This window comes from Anticarsia gemmatalis, chromosome Z (genome assembly GCF_050436995.1).
Source record: "Anticarsia gemmatalis isolate Benzon Research Colony breed Stoneville strain chromosome Z, ilAntGemm2 primary, whole genome shotgun sequence".
NCBI classification, from domain to species: Eukaryota; Metazoa; Arthropoda; class Insecta; order Lepidoptera; family Erebidae; genus Anticarsia; species Anticarsia gemmatalis.
Window position 1 is genome coordinate 8,753,607 of NC_134776.1, and position 21,505 is coordinate 8,775,111.

The following is a 21,505-nucleotide window of genomic DNA, read 5'->3' on the forward strand; positions in this document are numbered from 1 at the left end:
GTGGGTAGTTAGATATTCTCAGTAAATATTACTACAGCCGCTGCATGGCACAAGTCTTGTACCTTACGAGAGAAAGATACATTTATTGCATAACTATTCAGAGTTCCATAGCCATTAATTGTTAAACTAAAGATCTCTCAAGTAAACAAGCTTTCATTCATCAAGATTTTTTCCGTTACCATATCAAATACATTCTCTCTGCCTTATTTCAGAGTCCTATATGTGTAGGTTCCTACATTTCGAGTTTCGACCCCTAACCATTTGGGAAAGGCGTATGATTATTTATTGACACGTGATTACCTGAGAGTTCACTATTTCTGGATAGCTCATTAGCTATGTGTGTCGTTTCCTGTAGGTTAGGTAGTTATTGGAAGGGTTTCTATAATTCGTTCGTCGTATGGTTAGTGGTCGACCTAGTGTCAAAGTTGTTCAAGCCGCCCGAGAGGCCTTTGACATGGCTTAACGACTGTTATCTTAGAAGACGACAGCCGGGACCGACTTTTTACGTGCCCTCCGAAGCACGCGTTTTTATAATGGTAAGTGAAGATTTTAAAGTATGTAAGCTGTATGGTAAGTTGTCTTCGGGACTTGCTAGCTGCTCATTCAACTATGGTCAGCATGGAAAGCTATGAATGCAGTGTGAGGTAGTCAGGGAGTCATAAAATAAAAGCCAAAATTGTCTGCAAATTTTTAATGAATATACATTAATAAAAACCACGGCAATACACATACATACATGTTAAAAATGTGATCCACACAGAACATATTGAAATAATTGTGCCACTCTTAGTGCATCAATTTCATTATGACCGACATAAAGTTGTGACATTAAATACACGAATGTTATTATTTCTTAACAAGATAATACATTTTATTTTCCCACCACACTTGTATAAATGATGTTAGTTTTATTTCAACTTTGTCTCACGGCTATTGTGGACATTGATTTACATACCACAATATGTACTGCCACTTTTGGTTTGCGCTAAGAGAAATAATAATTATTCTTTAGATATCCAGGTGATACACACACGTAGAAAAACAGCTAATACAACATCGAACAGTGTGGTGAAAATATATATTCGTATCATCATATAGTGTAAATTAACTTGTATAAATTATCGGTGGTTATATGAATAGTACATTAATTAAAAGATAAATTTGTGCTGGCAAATTGGTATATAAAATTATAAATGCCCAAGAATTTTACAAAATTGATCTCTCTCGCCATTTTCTCCTATACCTAAGTAAACTTTGTAATAAAATATAAAATAAGCTTGTCTAATCTATATGGCACAGAAGCCAAGACGGATATGGTATAAATAAATTAATAAATTCACACGAGTAGCTTCAATAATATCAAATATTGCCAATTACAAATGATATAGTTAATATAGAAGACAGACAAATTATTTATTATCACCATCGCTCCCGCCTTGTAAATACGAAAGGAACAACAATGAACATAATTCTTAGGTACAATATAAAATGGATCGTTTAAGGAAGGTACCGTAACCGTAATGACTACGAGGTAACAGAGATTCAAGTTTGCTGTAACTCACGTAACTCTGCCTGTAAGCATAGAACAAAGTATGCACACGATGAGGCAATTACATATTATCCGATACACCATATTAAACATGACTACGTATCAATCACATTCATATTATTAATACAAGTATAACACAAGCTATCAAAACAGATCGCAAGTTTTACAGTATGAATTTATTTTAAGAGTTAAACACGACAGAACTATAATCTTATCATAGCTCTAAGTATATAGAGGTTACAAGGTAGAAACTAAATAAAAACTCAAACATTATGTGCGTGCGCACATAAATATAACAATTTTATATTACGACTTTGAAAAATTGACTAGTTGACCGAAACATATTAAATTTTCATACAAATTCTTGAAAAACTACTGAATGTAGTCGTTTTATTTAAAAAAAGACATCAATAATGTCTACGAACGTGTTTAAATTACAATTACTATTAGAATCTCTAAACTGCACTTATTGAACACCAAATATTTTCATATACCCTAACGACAGTTTAGCTAAATAAAAAAATATAGGTATCATTTTGTATAACAGTCATTTGTAATTTTCTACCTTGAGAAAAAATGTAGGCGTTTGGTCACAAATTGTATTATTCATTTTATCGTACGCTATACACTCGTAAATATTTGTTGTTACTTGTCCTAATCAAATACATTACAATGGTTTTAGTAGATAGGTATTCCGTAATCTGCCAAATTGCATCTGCCCCAAGTAGGTACATTATCATTTAGTCGAATGACTGAGGACATTGTAATATGACTTACGTAGTCACAAGTCAATCCAATGCTCAGTGTAACATTGAAGCGGTATGTGCGAGGCAGCAGTGTGGCACCGATAGCACTGTGTCACACTCCTTGCGCTTTCCTATCGCTGCCGATGATCAAATAGCACAAGTAACAATCCAAATGACTTTGACCTGTGCAATCCAGCCCTTAAAACTAATACATACGACACCAACTCCACTATTAGATAAGTTCACTAGCCAGTCTAGATTACACAAATTGGAATAGCTCGACGTAATCTATATCCATACCGAGACGCGCGCGTCACACTCGACTATAAAACTGTTAAGTCTGAGGCGACCGGTACGTCGACTGGCCGTACACCTCTCTACTCCACCAGCGATTTTTACATTTTATGACTTTCTATGGAAAAATATCAATTTCAGATCATACACTACACGTTTCACAACACTTAGTTTATAATCGCCTCGCAGTTATTCTTTTCGGATAGTACGAAAGTTATATTTCAAACTAAATATTACATAGGTATATGAATTTATAAATTTTGCTTTTGTAATTTTTCTACGAGAATATTCCAAAAGTGGCACTTAGGTCGAATAAAGTAATCGCTTAACTATCTTAGTAATAAATACTTACAAATTTTAAATAAAAAATAAACGCAGGTAAGTATATTATGTAGTATGCAGCTTTTAAAGTGCGCGAACACCCTGAAAAAGAGAAACAAGTTAATTGAAATTTAAACAATAATTTGTAAGGTCGTTGGAATTAATTAATCGCTGATAACAGATTGATTTATTCCGTTTGGTTATGCTATTGGAAACGTAAAAGCGAACATAATTTATCGTATACTAGGCGATATGCAGCGGGAGAAAGAGACGAATGCTTGTAGGAAGTCTAAATAGTATTTTAATAATTACTAGACATTCAAATTTTCAACTATAATCTACATTCTTAACTAATCTGGAACGATAAATAGTTGTTTTAATTGCCACTGTAATTAAGATTAAATAGTAATTAGTTTAACGCATTTAAAGCTACAGGTAATCATGCTTCTAAATTAATTACACATATGGAAAATTAAAATGAAACTTATAGAAATGAATACAATTGCAAAATAAACTACATAGGTACCATAAACTCTACAATGGGCGAAGCATACTCGTACAAATTTTACATCTATGTAAATACGTATTATTCTGATTTCAAAGGAAAGAAAAAATATTTGATTAAATAATGCTTACGATGCGTTTAACACTAGTTACTGCAAATATTAACTAAGTTTCATGTTCATATACATCTCGCAGAATAGCGAAGCAACCATATCATTAAAAGCGAAAATAAAAAAGTATTCTTCGCAAGGTATCGCAGCTAAAAAATGGCACTATTTACATAAATTACATGTTTCTAGTATTTATTTAAACAAATTCATGGTAAATATTCATATAGTTCAGTTGACATGCTCGATCCTGATAAAGCAAAATTCTTTACTTCCCGTCATTACTATATGGTCAGTCGATAAGGACTGTTTAACGCTTTCAGTATGTTGCAAATATTGACAGACACAAAATAAAACCTACCAGCTCGAATAATTAACTCTAGGTAAAATGTTATTACCGCGTATTTTGAAATTCGGAGAAAATTATGAGTCCTTGGTTGTGGTTAGTTCACTTATTCATACGCGGTAAATAGGTCTCTCTTGGAAGTCTTAGCTCATCAATAATTGCGCACATGAAGGAAATAATCTCTGAAGAAAGTACGAACTCGTCACTGTATACGATGGGATTTTTATCGGAAAATGCTAACCGCATTAGGTACTTATCCAACAAGGATATGCAAAGTTAACCTTATATTTTCTTACTTCAAGTGGTCGATGACGTTATCAGTGTAATGAAATGTGTCTGGAAAAATTATTCAGGGCAGAGGCCAGTGTTTCTGTAATATTATCATCTGAATAGTACGTGTATGTAATGGACGAAAATAGTTTGTATTGAAAGGCAAACAATCATGCAACAATATACGTAATCAGTTACTGTACCAGCACCAACCTAATACCATACAAAAAGGCAATTGTCATGCATGCTCCTAGAGTCAGTAAGTACCTGCTGATAACAGGCATACGCTCACCTTTATGAGCAGTAAGTAGTTGTCTAGTTTGTTCCACAGTTATCGTGGCTTCCTCGCAGAGTCGCCGCGGGCGGTCGGCGTCGGCAGCGTCGGTGGTTCCGCTACAGCCTGACCCCACACCACACCACATCGATACGTTAGTCAAGCGAATTTGCGAACAAATGGTACTTTCAAGGGAGACAATTCCTCCAATTGTTTGCATTACACATTAAAATATGATTAACAATATTTTCTAAAAGATCCGTTGATCCACCAAAAATATAAAGATACCATTTGCTCTTTAAACCATGATTAAGCACATTCATCAGGCAATTAATAAAGCTGGACAGATAGATGTGTTAGTCATTAGTGCAACACCACAAAATAATGTTAGCCTCCATTAATGCTGATAAGAAAACAATGTCTGGTAAAGCATTGTCATAATAGATGTACATTGTACATATGTGCCTCATGCTGAGACTACTGTGATATTGCACAGAGTGTTTCACGTGACTTTAAAACAAACTAATCCTAGCGGAAACATATCTTACTTTCAAGACCAAATAAAACGTAAATTAAACTTAAAACCGTGACAATTCGATGATTTGACTTAATGTCACATGTATTGGTTACGGATATTTATAATAAAATACTTGGAGAATGTGTATCCAAAACATATTATATGCAACAACCATATATTTACGGCGAAATTTCGTGTGATAACCTAATCAAGGACCGTTCTAGATCTTAGTAATCATGAGTATGTCATAGGTGATACGATAAGCTACTATTATGACCTTATGAACTCTCAAGATAACCGTTTTCTTAGTAATAAGAAATAATATTGTTAAATAAGAGTGTAATTTAAGATTTACAAATAACCTGTTAACATTTTTTGTAATAGTAGTGTTTTTCTGCCTACAAGAAAATAATCTATATGATTTATCAGTTTTGTTTGGATAAACTGTTTTTAATTTCACAGGTTGTTTAAATAAATTGGGATATCTATTTATTAGTTACTATTGATAAAATAAAAATAGAGTTTGGGTGGCTGTATAACGAGGTAATACGAGTAGCAATTAACACAATAACGTCATTAAGAGATGACTTGCATTCCTTAATTACCTTTGATGTTGGAACAATTGTATTATGGAGATAAATATCAAATTACATGATTTTTATACATCTACATCACTAATATAAAATACGCATTAAATTTATTCCTTTTATATTCATATTAGATTAAGATAAGATATAATTGGGATTAAGAATGTTCGGATACTAAGTACTTAATAACTCATTGAAGATTCCTTTTACGATTATTTACGATCTTATATAAAAAATCCAGAATGGATAACTATATCATAATATTACGTTATTTTCCCCGTGGCTATTTATAATAGCAACAATACTACACATGTTATCGGGTTTATTAACTCCAGTCTTTTTGGTCAAGTAGATAAAAAAACTCATATACTTTATACAATATACATAGTAGAAAAATGTATAGAATATATACAGTAATCTGTCTGCCTAATCAACGCCGTTGGAACTCTAATTAGTTACACAGTGTTTTGTCACGTCCAATGAATTTTGAAACAGTATACAAGTGAAAGGGAGGGAGCAGTGATAGCCGAGTGGTGTAAAGTGACACCTCCCACGCAAGTGGTCGCAGGTTCGAACCCGAGGCAACACACCAATACGTTTATAGAGGGCAAGGGCATGCAAAGTCCCCAACCCGCACTTGGCCAGCGTGGTGGACTCAAGACCTAGCCTTTCCCTCATTACGGGAGGAGACCCTTGCCCAGCAGTGGGACAGTAATGGGTTAAATTTATTATTTTATTTTTTATTATACTAGTGAAAAAGACGAAATAATGTTTAACTAATCAGAGCTTACTCGACGTTTAGTTGAGACACTGATATTGTTGAATTTTGTTTGTCTGACCCTGTTAATCACTAAAATTCATACATACGAAAAAGTAATTTTGGATATGATATCGACTTATATGATAGAGGCTATATGGTTATAACTCTATCACGTTAAAAGACAAATCAAATTGCAATAAAAATCGTACAGCTCATATTTTTATACATAGTATGAAGATGTCAAAGGACATTTAAATAAATTTTGGGATCATTTTTATAATCAAGTTTTGTTATAACAGCTTCAATAGTATCTAAGTTATATAGGTGCATGTTATGTACATTAACATAATATATTTTATAATATTATACTATCGTAACCTTCGATCTTGACGTTGTAAACACTATGATTGTAAACACAAACAAGCAATATTCGTTTGGTTCGCTTGAAGTTTAGACCAGGCTGTGGGAGAGACCTTACTGGGGCTCTGACTTCTCACCAAACTAAATAATCCATGATTGCTTATTAGCCTATTATAAATTGAAATACATACAAAACACCATTAATGTATTATTTTAGTTTACACCAAGCAAACATATCTAAGCATCAAAAAATGTGTTAGTACATGTTATTGATAACTGAATTGAAAGATGTTATGTGATGTCATGTTTGCGTTGTTATGTAGTTATGTAACATTTAACGTGTTACGACACAAACAAGAACACGACAGGTGATCGAATCGACGAGACAAATAAGCGTACAGCTGGCTCTATAGACGCAGATTAAGTTTGTTTAGACTACAATCATTAACAATTCGATATACTACACAATATAACCGAGTTATGATCTTTTTAGTCCGATTTATAACAGATTTTTGTTATGCATTCAAGACAAGCTCGACTCTTCCACGCGTTTCAGTATTACATTTATAATTAAGATCATGTGTAGAAACTAGAATATGCAATTTTAAAAAGAGCTCATATTTAATAATTTTGTTATGTGAGATGTGTATTTTTCGAAATTGGACATTGAATTATTTAATGGCTGTAACAACAGCTAGTCATACAACAACTATTTCACGTCATACAAATAGTCTAAACACTCTTCATCTGTGTCACATAGGCTACGGTTAAGTAAACAAACAGTTATCAGATGGTTAGTAGATAATATTGGCTTACCTTCGAGATATCGACTCCGGTGACGTTCTTCACCAGTCCAGGGATCCATTGCACGATGTTGAGGACCTCTCCGGTGAGCTTGGCGGCTCCCACCTCGCCGCCGCCGCAAGATACCATGGTCACCTTGCGCGCTTGAGACAATGGCGCCGCCACTTCCGCGGCCACCTATGAAACATTATAAAATGTATTTAGTGATGATAAAAGAAAATGTATGCTATTAGTAATTTTTATATTCACACGCGTGTGAATATTGATAAAAGATGAAGATCTACAACTAAATGGTCGGACGATATCGTGCAACGTGTGGGACTGCAATTGATGAATCTAGCACAGGATTGTGAGAAATTGTGTGTTGAGCAGGAGGCCTTGAGGCAACGGTAGAAATGGGCTGAGTAGAATAGAGAAAAACGCCAAAGTTAGTTTAAGTAGGGTTTAAATTAATCGTATAAGTAATTTTGGAGATACATACTTGATAAAAAATACGAATTCTTATTAATTCGTCAGGAAACAATGGAATATATATTTTAAAGTATGTGAAACATCTGTCAGGTAGTGTTTGTAAAACATCTGTTTCTTTAATAATTTTTGTACATGTATTTATTTTATTCTAAAATAATGAATTTTAAGTCAATTGCAGTGCCACTTAAACTGTTAAAACAAATGAATAATAAAATTATTTATCAGCTGACAGCTGCTTGCCTTACACGTGTGACTGTTACGTGTTTACATTTGAGTTATTTATTTCCTTTCTCCCAAAAAGACTAACAAATTATAAAACATGTTATAATAGTTCATGTTTGTAATTAATATTGGCGACGTTGTCTCGTTAAAAATAAATATTACGTTACAATAATAAATAAGATTCAACCTTGAGTTCTGAACAACAGTCTGCACGTGCGAAAAATCTATAATTTGAATTTCCGTCACGCTTTTAATTTGATACAAAAATTCATTACAGTATTCTGCTTGAGATTAGATTTATTTAAAAATGAAGTCTAAGCATGGCTTCTGCCCGGTTTCTTAGTACATTTATATAGCGTTTTTTTTCGTATGAGTGTATAAACGCTACTGACTAGATAAACTACCGCTAAATGTACCTTAGAAATAGCAAGTCTACTATATTTAGACAAAGGGTGCGTTTCTATTGAAGTGGAGCAGGGTATAGCGGAGAAGACCGCAAATGAATCAACTGCAACCGGTGAAACTTTAAACCAACTTCAACATAGCTGGAAGACAGGGCTAGGCTGATTTAGTGCTTTAAATATCCACTTCACGTTGGTCGATTTATGTTCTACTACATTCTCGGCTATCCATGAAAACGCACTCTAATGCATATAGCACAATGCTTAGCTCATAGAAGGATAATTTTACGATGATTGTCAAATCATGATCAGTTGGTAACAATGAGTGGTGTCTGACGATTATGTTCGCATAATGGTTGCAAGCCATTGATCGTGGTGCATATGTTTACAATTGTGAGCAAGGACAGAGTGTTGTCGTTACAATACTAAGTGAGCGTGTCAATCACGTGCGTAACCAACAACTGTGTACAATTTGTAACATTATACCTAATCAGATGTTTATTAAGATCGCTCCATATAGTTCTGTTAAACTGAACTAGTGTTACCAAACAAATATAGTGCAGGCCTGTCCAGTAATTTGTGTACAAATTCGAGCAAAACTTGGATCATTTATATAACCAATTTTGTTTTTGGAAAAGTCCTTTATAAGCCTTTTTCAAACATAAGTTGTTATGAATTGATTGTTCTTATTGAATTTACTCGAAATCTAAAGATTGCAGTGCTTACTTAAAATTGTTGGAATAAGAGGGGGCTTTAAGACTTCTAAGCATCCCTAGTGTACGGCAGGATTTAACAGTATTTGAAGAACTGTTTAAAGACCTTTCGGGTGCTTACTTCACCATTAGACCTAGAGGTCATTATTTCCTTCAAACTTATAATCGTTTGGAGTAATGGCAGTCCGTCACCATTATAGTTTACAATAAGAATAATGTGGAGTGAACATTATCGATGTAATAAGTCGAGTTAATTAAGAGCAGAACGTAACTAACGTGTGTACGTAACTGTTACATAAACGTAATAATTACCTTAGGTAGAGTCTCGAGCATCATGTCCACCATAGCAGCCGAGCCGTACTCCTTCCACGCCTCGGCTTTCTTCGCCATTTGTTCCGCGTCAGCCACCGCCTTCGCCTTGATAGCGTAGGCCTCCGCCTGCGATCAATATAATCACACATTATAATACACCATAACATAGTAATCGAAGATAATTTTATAAGTAATAACGTTTAAATCGATAATAAAATTTATGTGTGCGGAAATTGTATTATAATTGCATGGTTCTTGCTTTTAAACAGTAAGTGTGTTAGCTAAAGAAGTAGAATTCTAACAACTTAAACCTTACATATAGGTGGTAAATTTGTATACTTATTTTACAGTCGGAAATTCACGATTATTATGCAAATTGGGCTGTTAGCATAGTTAAAGAGATATTTTCAGGTGTATCAAATAAAAGAGTAATTTCGTATTGTGATATAAATTCATTTGAATTTGATTTTCACTAAGTCATTCAAACTCTTGTCCCCAAGACACTTAATTATATGAATATTGCGGGGCATCTGTGCGTGGTCACGTTTAGTTCAGTAGTCTTAGTTGTAAATGCTACTGCATCGATAAAACAATCTATTCAGTATTTAGTAACGGAGTACATTTGAATTGCAATCATAACCATGCAGTCGTCCTTTCTAGATAAGAACCGCTTACAAGTAACATAACGTAAACATAAAACAACTATTACTTTTTTAGTCAATAATGATTGCGGAATGTAGATTAAAAATGTTTTTTTAATAGTCTTGTTTTTAAGGGTTTCGTAGCCAAAAGGTAAAAACGGAACCCTATTACTAAGTGTTTGCTGTCTGTCCGTCTGTCACCAGCTTCCTATCTCGAACACCCTAATAGCAAGGAAGTGAAACCAAAGAATTGATCTTAATTGAAAGCATGGGAAAAAGTGTACAGACAATATGAGGAGTTAATATCGGCATTTTGTTCCTAAGCACATTGTAAAGCATCACAATTTTTATGCTAAAAATTAAATTATACTAAACTTGCTTTTGCCCACGACTTCAACCGCATAGTTTGTGACTTGAGAAAGAAACATACAAACTTTCAACCCCTATTTAATCCAATTTACCAAAATACTTTTTAGCGAATGATAACATCTACTTGCATGCCAATTTTAAGCCTGATCTGTCCAGTTGTTTGGGTTGTGCGTTGATAGATCACTATGTCAGTCAGTCATCTTTGAGTTTTATATATTTAGATAGATTTCGCATATTACCTCTCCGCGAACTTTGACTGCCTCTGCCTCGGCTTCAGCCTCAAGTACAGTTTTTAACTTGTGAGCTTCTGCTAACTTCTCCAGTTTGAACTTCTCTGCTTCGGCTGGTCTGTAGAGTATGACAATAAATATTAATATACCATATAGCATTTTGTTATGAGGATGGCTACAACTAAAACACTTGATGATATGACAGTTTCAACTTTTTCTACGGTAAATATTTGAACAAGTGGATTTTAGATTTCTCTTGTCTAATAGCAGAACTGTAATGTAGAGTGGAATTCATTTTATGATAGTCTGTTTAGTATTGTATCTTTGCCTGCTCATTAATTATTTTTCTATAAGAACTCTGGGAGTATACAGTGTACCATTGGTTGCATTTTTTGTTGCTTAGAACCATGAAACGAAAGGCGTCCAATAACAGAAAAGGACTGTGGAGAGACAAGTAGTATGCTGGGTGGACGATATTAGATGAGATTGTCACAGGTTTGGGAAGTATGACATAGAAAACCACACTCAGCAGGTAATTGAATTAGCTGTGAAGACTGACTATGTCAAGAGGTACATAAGAAGATGAAATTAATAAATTTAAGCTTACCTTCGAATAGTGGCCTCCAGTTCCTTTTCCCTTCTCTGTACTTCCCACTTTTGTACGTTGATTTCTTGAGTGCGTTCGACAACGGCAATCTGCATCTGTTCCTCCTTGATGCGTTGTTTTGTTTTAGCTGCTTGAAGCTCGTATGCCATTTCAGCTTCCGCCTACAAAACATATACCATTCTATGGTTTATTTATGTTATAAAAATTACAGATTCTTTAATGATAAGTCAAGAAGTTATTTGTTTTTACAAGAATCTGTTAGTAGACCCAACCAAATAACAGAAACTTGATTCCAAAGAATAACAATGTGTCATCGTTTGAAATGATCATAGTATTTAGGAGCATATTAAAATATTTAGAAAAATATAATCCCGTATAAGATATCAATTGTAGTAAAGAATAATCCTCTGTATTACATACCTTTTTCGTCTGTACTTCGACGTCATAAGCGGCCTTCTTCAGTTCGAAGTCCCGCTGAGCTTTCGCGATTTCGGTGTCGTTGAGGAACCTGGCTGCCATTCGTTGTTCCTCGGCCATCGCTTCTTTTATCTTCGCCTCGGCTTGTGCCTCCGCCTCTCCGATGCGAGCATCTCGCTTCACCTCGGCAGTACGCGCCATACCGAGCGCTTTCAAGTACCCCTGATAAATAAACACTCATTAATCATATACAATATTCATTCACATCAAAGGAATGGTCCGCCGCTGACTATTTCATAAAAATATAAAACTTATAAAAGCAATAGTAGTGGTGGTATCTCTATTACAACCTACATAAACTCTGGGAGGCTCCAGACAGCGTTTTGTGTGTGGATTACGTCACCTCGTAAATTAGATTGCCATGTAGCTATGTACGTAGTTTGTATTATTCTGTTTGCCTTAAGCATGCACTTGATCAAAGTCAACGACAGACACTCCTTAGACGTAAAAACAACCTTTTACTCTGAACATATGAAAAAAGATCGAAAGTGGGTTTAATATTTTGGTGGAATAAAAGACGTAGGAAAAAACGCAGTTTGCCCTTTTAGTGCTATTATTTGATTCAAAATGCAGAATGGAATAAATCTGTTAATAATGTTACTGTGCTAAATAATTGTAAATGATCGCAGATCGTTAAATTTTCTACAAAACCATACCATTTACCTACTTAACGTTCATAAAAAGAAAGTCTTACTGGATGTTTATCGATCCATTTACACAGTGTTTGGTTACCTTCAATCAATTTTGAAACTCTATATGAATGAAAAAGACAAAACACTATTACTAATCAGAGCTTACACGTCGTTTTTTAGTAAGACTGTACGTATATAATTAGGGTGATGTCGAGCTACGTTAGGTGTGTGACTTGTCGCACGATCAATTATCGAAAATCGCTCTGGAAAGCTGAAACGCTTTAACGAGGTCACGATGATGACACTTTTATACAGCCAGTTGGAGTATTGCTTGAATCACTTGGACTTTAGTAACATTAAGATATGTATCATGCCTATAAATAATACCTATTATGATTGTTCTATATTATATCTATGGTCATTTAGGCTTGTATTTCTTAATTATTGATTTATAGATGACAAGCTTCTGCCCGTGACTTCATCGGCGTGAAAACATTTGCTGTGAATAAGTATCCCATGTGTTAATCCAGATTATAATCTGAGTTTCAAATTTCAAATAGATCCATTCAGTAGTTTTATTCATACTTACAAACTTTTTCGTTTATATCTTTAGGATTTATATAGTGTGTAAAATTGCAATGTTTTATGGTCTGTTTTATCTATACTTATCGTCGTGCTTTAATTACGAATTTTGTTTAACTATCTACTCTCTCATGTAACCGATAAGACGTAAAGAACCTGCATAATATAATTTAAAAATAAATAATCTATAAGTAGTTATATTTTGTTGAGTACGAATAAACAGTTTTCTAAAGTTCTGTTAGTGTGAAATTCCAAAATGGTTGTCGTTATTTTAACCTCTACAGGACATGAATATTTGAGGTGTTAGGGCGTGAAGTTATCGAAATACCGTGAGAAAATTGACAACAGGCGACTGTGGGGTAATAAAAATGGGCTCATATATTATTCCTTTAAGTATCTATCAACTAACGGCCCGCCTTTGTCTTGTTTGGTTAATAATTTATATGTGACGAGTCAATTTACACGAAACCTTTACAAATTATACATACAAACCTTGTTCGAAATTCGCTCTATTTGTGAAAAAACCTCATGAAAATCTGTTCATTGTATTTTGAGTTTATCGAATACAGACAGGCAGACGCAGCGGTGGTCATTGTTTTATAATATGGAGTGATAATACGCCTCGACAGGAATACAAATAGCGTCTCTTACTGTTCAAAATGAGCGCTTAAATCTATCACATTACCATTCAACACCAGGCATCAATAATATTACAATATGCCATAGAATAGGGTAGATGACTACCAGTCAGATCAACTTCTCTTTATGAAATGTCAAAAATACATTTTAGTATAAGAATACGAAATAGTGACGTCACAGTTTCGTATTTTCGTTGGTATCAAATGAGTGCCTAATAAAACGTTTCAGTGTAGTAATTACAATTTGAACACTATTTACCAGCAAAATTACATAGCCTGGGCATTTTATATGAACCTTTTACGAATACAAGTTTAATAATTTTTCGTTAACCCAGTCAACTACCCAATTCTGTCATTCGTCTCAGGCAAGCTGCTTGCCACAGTGACTAGGCACAGCCTAAAGCAACATGACCTATTTAAAGCTCGCCGCGCTCTGTTGCCAACTGATGACTTAAGCTTTATGTAAACTCGAGATGATGAACACGAGAGATTGTATTACTAAGCGAAATATATTTACATCAATGAAGAAGTAAACTTTGCTATTTAATTAAGAAAAAAAATTGTTTTATAATAAATAATTTGTATGTTCTCATTAATATTCTATTCGCTGGTTACAAGTACTGTTGCAAGTTTTCAAACGTTTTATTCAGGTCGACTTGCTGTTGTGATAATGATATTGTACCATTCTAAAATAGACAAATGATCTAATAAGTAGACCGATCTGATAGTACACGTTTGTGAAGGAGAGTATGATTCATACTGAAAGTTTTATTCTATCTCATAAAAAGATCTGTACGGTAAAATTTCGATCGTATATTGTTTTTAGTATTATTGTACGTATATACATTATAATATTATATTATAAATCTCGTTTTTACTTCACAGAAAATACACATTACTAGGGAGCAGTTTATATTTTGATTTGAAAGGGATTTTCTTTTCTTTGATAACTGAATGAAACTGCATGGCACGATGCATCTCATAAAATGAAATGATGAGTCATAGGACAGTAGAGAATGAATATTTACATAGAAAGCCAGTGATATTATGCTCGCCTTCTTGCGAAAAGCGAGACATTGCCAATCTGCCGAAATAGCGGCAAGCAAAATAATGTGCCATGAAAAACACATAAACATAGATTGATTGCCTTATAAATAAAACATACAGCATGCTTTTAAATCGGTTGTTTGCATGTCATGTAGATAAAATAGTTTATTACATAATTATAATATTGTAAGCAGTTCACACCTTTTGTAATCACACGTCAATCAACCAAGTGGGCAAAATAAATAAATATATTTCCATGATTGCTTCAAACGTGTGAAGTAAATGCACAATGACAATTGTTTGCGTTTTTATGTTAAAACATCAATCAACACAATTTGAAATTCGACATACCTTAGCTTCCTGATGCCATGTCGAAAGAAAAAAAAATGTTCTAAGACTAAATGTGTTGACACAGAGGTATTATTATTACAACGTGTATATTCATTAGTGTTAAGTGATTAAAGTGATAACGATATTAGTGCGCAAGTGAACACGAACGGGACAGTCTCTGTGTGTTAATATAAAGGGCGCATGTATTTTTCAAACTAAATTTTAAGATTGTCACAATATTTACGAAAAATTTCTATAATTATTAGCCAATTTTGAGCAAGTTATTTGTTATCTAATTGATATATTTTAAATGGAACATACCTCTTCATCTCTTATATCTTTCAGCGTGTATGATACGACTGTGATACCCATGTTGATGAGGTCACTAGACGCTACTTCGAAGACCTACAAAGTACATTATATCGATATAGAACTCATAAGTTACAAAACTCTTAAAGAAATAAAAATATTTCAGAAAGCAATCTATAGATTACTCTCGTCTAACCTTTTTGGAGAATATTTTACGATCTTTATATATTTCTTCAACAGTCATGGAGCCCATAATAGCACGCTGATGACCTTCGAGGGTCACCAGAGCTATATGTTGAATCTCCTGTTCAGTCTTTCCCAAGAACTGTTCACACGCAGAGAGAAGCATCTCAGCGTTTTGACCTTGGATCTTCACCTGGAATTTCGAGGAAGAAATAAGAGATAAACGTCAAATAACAAAAAGCGCCCCACTGGAAACAATCATTTACCTATCTTATCGTTATCTGCCTGTATTAATGGATATTGCAACAAGACGTTTTCATAAAATATTTCATTCATTAGATTAGTACGTAGTGGTAAATTATGTACCTATAATAGTACTTAAATAATGCATTCTAAACAGTTTAGGGAGCAGCCGAACCTTGACTAACAATGTTGATTAGCAATGTTATAGGTTGGGCAGTTTATTAATAGTGGGTGTGCCTTATTTATACGCCTGTGTTTATTGAGGTTTGTTTCAAGTTCCACCATAAAATAATACTCTGGATTGTTTTCCCACCTAGGCCAGTATTGCATCATACGAATAACAGATGCCAAATACGTAAATTGTTGATAGGAGAGTATTAATGTCACATTCTGGTTCACTGGAAACCAGACCGTCGCCGTCGTAATAATTATCGTACTACATTTCATAAACCTAAATGGCTTTTTGCGGATGACATCATCACCAACTACTAGAATGAGTTTTGGAAAATAATTTATTCTGTGTACAATTAAAATGTGTTTTCAATAATATGAACTTATTAAACGAAATAACTGTCTAGATACATTGCGGGGTGTATATGTATGTATTGAAAACAAAGTCGGTTCATATCAACAGTACCTGTGCAATACCGGTAACCGATATCGGCACGCCCTGGCTGGTGTAAACAGTCGGCGACTCCACTTGAAGAGTCATGGTGTTGAGGGAAATCCGTTGTACATTCTGTATAGCCGGCCAGACGAACGCCCGACCGCCTGGCACTAACAATGGCTTCGAATAACAGCATCCTGTGTAAACGGAAATTCAATTTCAGAACTATATAACGTAACTTTCGAAAATTTGTTGATACCATCTAAACATAGAACAGTGGAGGCCAGCATGAATGTAAATATTTTCAGATGAGATATAAATCAATTATGACGCAAGCTGAAGGAAGATATCAAACATTAGATCAATGTTCAATAATAACACATGGAGATAGATACGCTCAGCAATTTTTGAGTTAGAAGATCCAGGAGTAAAGTATGTGTAGGCATGTGGATTACGAGGGCCGAGGTTAGATGTTCGAATAATAAGATTTACTTTAATTACCTAACATTTACTTTTATCATAGAGAAAAGTACCAGAATAAAAGCACTAAGTGTAAATAAATAACACTTTGACATAATGCATGTAGAATACCTTACCAAATGCCTATGTATGAATAGGATACAGACATGATTCATAATAAACGTATAGTTATTCCCCTGAATGTCGATAGCAGATCTTTTTGTTGTTATCACTACTTATGTGCAAAACACGATGTATCATGTTACATTATGAAAGAATGGGGATGTTTTTAAATTGATTTCCAATCAGCCAGCAATACAGCTGAACCTTTCAGACTAGGTAGACGAAAATATTTCAAACTTAGGTGTGATGCACAGCAATCCCTATTGTTTTTGTCACCCATTCAATCTACCCTACTTGACATTTTGCTTGAAGCTTTACCATAAAGGTATAGAAATAATTAAACTCTTTGAGAATAGCCAACCAAGCGAGGTATAGGCACTTGCAAACAATACTATTGTTCGCTTAGTGTAGGTATTCTAGCTTATATGAATCAGACCATGGGTCATGCTAGTGGCCTGGAGGTAAACAATTAACTCTCACACCAGGTGACCCCTGCCCTTGATTTAGCCTCATCCATATCTCACTGCTGGATCTTCACAATAATTTGTTTGTACAAAATCTTATCTAAATCACAAGTGGCTTTAATACATTATAATGTTGACAGAGATTAAATGACTCACTGATATGATAAAGCTGTTTATTTATGAATTTGCATACAGGCAATGTGAATTAGAGATAGGTAAATAACATTCTTTCGCTGATATTGCAGAGATCATTTATTTGCTTTGCCAAAGTGACCCCTTGAATAAAAAAAATATGTATAATATCTAACCCAACCTGATATGTCTTCAATTATACACCTAGTGATGTGGTTTTTATACCAATATTTTTCCTTATACCATATTTCCTGTTATTTTGCTCAGGAAAAAGCTGATAGTATAGGAGCATAAGGAAACTCAAGCATTATTTGCTTATGATTGCTGCAGTTCTAACATTTGAAAGTGAAGGAAAACATGAGATTGCTTGATAAATTAAAACAGCCGTCACTTTTGGCAATACCTAAATTGTAAAATATCTATTGCTCAGCAGGGATTTATTTATATTGCAATAATTACTACTCTGGATGAAAAGCTGTTAGGAGAGTGGATACTGCTCCTATTAAGTGTAATCTATTTATAAACAAGGCCAAGTGGCAGCCAAGCGTTCTCAAATGTTGGAGCAACAAGTATTAGCAAGATTTATACCTATTCATTTATTGATCAACGCAAGCACAAGATTATGAAACAATAGCACAGCTTTTTAATGGGATTCATGAAACTATACACCAAAGCACAACATATTGAATTGTGAATATGAAATTAAATATTTACTAGTCAAGATATACACAACTTCTATGTTTCTAAGTTTTCTAACTAGAATCTAATCTACGTTGCAGTTTATGTTAAATGAATTAATAGCAATGTCTTCAAATCGGAGCTAAATACAAATAAATGAATATTTAAAAGTTAATTTTTTATGAAAGACACTTTTTTGTGAGACATATTAAATGTTTACATTTTGAAATTTAAATGTTGATTACTTTAGCATTTATATCACACTCTACAGTGTAACTTAATAATAAATAATGGCTCCTGTCTAAAAGACTGTTATTAAACAAAACATTCAGTGAAGCACCATTAAGGACAGTACACACTTGAGTGTGTGTGTCATGTGCACAATAAGGTCAGAGCCAATTAGGCCAATTGCTATATGCTAGCACTGTAATTTTTTCAGATCACTATATAACCAACATATTATTCTGTTTCAGAATGTTACTGGCATATGACTTTCACAATGATAGGTGCCAGATAAAACAAAAGTTGTGTCATCACATACACTAATATGCTACAGCAATTAGTGCAAAAAGTATATAATACTCATATTCATACACAATGACAATATAGCACAAGAGTTTCCATAAAGATAAAATATCTGTGCAAGTTATCTTCTGACATCACATTCCAATAGGATTCTACAAACATGCAGTCCAAATAGTATGTACTATTGTCCGTAAAGCACTAAATGCCTATGACGCAGGTACATAAGTACCTATAACATCAAAATTCTTTCGGCATGTAACATAGATGTATGATAATTCATAATTAAGTCATCTTTATGTGATTACGAATATAATTTCATCTAGTATTTATTCACGATTCTGAAAGAGTTTCAGTATTTATATCTAAATGGAACCCTTTATAAACAATAAGCAGTTATAGTAAATAGGTACTCACCGGACACGACGAGGGCCTCGTTAGGCCCGCACGTTACAAAACCCCAGGTCATGTTTATGTGTTGAAAGAAAACTAACTTTTAACAAAATAAACTTAGTAAATCAATTAAATAAAACCATAAAATACTGAATGAATATTATGTCAAAACACAAATCGGCTTCATGCGGAAATGGAAGGGCGATACTACTAGTGTTGCCATACGACAATCCAACCACAAGCACTCCATGGAAAATCCTAGGTAGGTAGGTACTAACGTCTTCGTGTATATTAGAAAATAAGGTAAGAAGAAAATGAACACATCTGGCTAAAATAATTTTACGAATCTCTGAAATTTACAAACATAAGTAACCTACAGTTTACAGCCTTAAATGAATAATAGAGTAAAGCGACACAATATTTTTTTATGCTGTCAATAGCATTTTGGTCGAATTTCGAATAAACTTAGATTTCGGTATAACCCATGGATATAGTTTCGACTCTTTGGGATATTACCTATTTGATAAAAACAGATACCAACAGAGAAAATCAATAAGGAAAAGAGTAAATAATCTTGAGTTCTGCAATTTAGCACTTAACATACCGTAAAACGGGGTGAATAGAATTCGCGGGGTGAATAGAAAAAAAATCAGGAAAGTTTTCAAGGCCAATATTTGAGTACTCCTTGTTGAAGAATTTAGTTCAAATTTGAAATGATTACACGTCGATATTACTTCTCTGCGGTGTCATAATTGTTTAAATGTTTAAAATGATATTTATACCCAAAAAAATGCTTCAAAGACAACCGTCCTCGAATGCCTTAATATCGACCTCCAAAACTTTGGATTTAAAGTGGGATTTCTTTTCTAATGAGTTGTTTGAAGTGTTTATCTCTTTAGGTGTATATTAATCTATAAAGATATAATATTGTTGATTGAAAAAACGTTTTTAAACCTAAAAAATATGTTTAAATCACAGAAATTGTCATTTTTTTGTATAAACGGGGTGAATAGAATCGTTTGAAGGGTGAATAGAACTACAGTATGGGGTAAATGGAAACATAGCAGGGTTCAATAGAAACGCGTAAGGGGTGAATAGAAACGAGTGAGGGGTCAATAGAGATTAATAAATAGGGTTGTCAAAAACTGTAAACAAAATTAACATAAACAATGAAAAATTAATAGTTATTAATGTTCTGAAATTCACAATTATCATTGTATCAAAGTTATAACGGCAAACTACTGCATATAGTATGAAAGTTAGTTAGGTTATCTTGTTTTATTTTTTGAGTTAATCTATACGAATCTATACTAATATTATAAAGCTGAAGAGTTTGTTTGTTTGTTTGTTTGAACGCGCTAATCTCAGGAACTACTGGTCCGATTTGAAAAATTCTTTCAGTGTTAGATAGTCCATTTATCGAGGAAGGTTATAGGCTATATATAGGAGCAGAGTACGGGTGAAAAATGTTACAAAAACGGGGACAATTTTGACCCATTCTCTCTTATGTGACGCAAGCGAAGTTGCGCGGGTCAGCTTGTGTAATTATCAACGGTTATTTCAATTTTTAAACACACAACCTCCCTTTTCGGCATGTTGGATAAGTCGTCTTTGGCAGCCCTAACAGTTTTTCCATTCACCCCTTTGGTCGTTTCGATTTACCCCTATCGCTGGGTGAATAGAAATTGACCATTTTTTTAAGGAAATATCGTAAAATTATGCATATTTTTCGACAAATAAGGTTTTATCTCTTTCTTCATGGCGCCGGACATGATATAGAATAACCCGACAATAAAAATAACAAGTTATTCGCAACAAATTTTTAGGACAAAGTTGAAAATTGTTTCTATTCACCCCGTTTTACGGTACTCGTCATTAACAGTCGTTACAATATTTTACGAAACAGGAACCTCGCAATTTGGTTAAAAAAAAAGTATATATTTATTATTCAGTATTAGACTAGATTTTATTTATTTAATATTCAATTAAAGTATTTCTGCACTAACAATTTTATTCTTGAGATGAAAGTATGTAGGTAGTGCTAAGTAAAAATGTCTAGAAACCATTACCGTAGTCATGCATTATTCCATTTAAAATATTTTAAAAGCGTTTAAATTCGATTTAAACTAGGCAGCTGACAACACTGTATTTTTTACTTCATATCCATAGACATAACAAAAGCGTCCCTTTTCTATATTCTCTATGGCCTCTACCATTTTGACTCTATTTATTTACATAAAAGTATCACAAGATGGAGAGACTAGCACCAAAACAACATGTA

The 21,505-nt window shown here is 33.8% G+C and overlaps 1 protein-coding gene across 2 annotated transcripts; it reads right to left on the bottom strand.

The window, feature by feature from the left end:
• Positions 1 to 676: 676 nt before the first annotated feature.
• On the bottom strand, positions 677 to 19,442 carry Flo1 (flotillin-1). Of its 2 annotated transcripts, XM_076134528.1 has the most exons (11): positions 19,249 to 19,442; positions 16,484 to 16,650; positions 15,617 to 15,796; positions 15,433 to 15,516; positions 11,826 to 12,044; positions 11,406 to 11,566; positions 10,808 to 10,916; positions 9,559 to 9,684; positions 7,452 to 7,616; positions 4,430 to 4,537; positions 677 to 3,012 (listed from the first exon to the last, which is right to left on the bottom strand). In XM_076134528.1, the coding sequence occupies exons 1-10, from the start codon at positions 19,298 to 19,300 to the stop codon at positions 4,469 to 4,471; spliced, it is 1,332 nt and encodes a 443-aa protein (XP_075990643.1). In that variant the 5' UTR covers positions 19,301 to 19,442; the 3' UTR covers positions 677 to 3,012; positions 4,430 to 4,468. The 2 variants fall into 2 exon arrangements, with proteins under 2 accessions (XP_075990643.1, XP_075990644.1); XM_076134529.1 differs by lacking the exon at positions 4,430 to 4,537 and having other exon boundaries at positions 19,249 to 19,441.
• Between the last annotated feature and the right edge of the window lie 2,063 nt (positions 19,443 to 21,505).

Bases quoted from the DNA above. Each gene is read 5' to 3' on its own strand.
- Flo1 (XM_076134528.1), bottom strand. From the start codon at position 19,300: ATGACCTGGGGTTTTGTAACGTGCGGGCCTAACGAGGCCCTCGTCGTG. The intron at 16,651-19,248 runs GTGAGTACCTAT...CCGTTTACACAG, and splicing joins CGAGGCCCTCGTCGTGTCCG to GATGCTGTTATTCGAAGCCA. The intron at 9,685-10,807 runs GTAATATGCGAA...TATTGATCGCAG, and splicing joins CAGTCAAAGTTCGCGGAGAG to GCGGAGGCCTACGCTATCAA.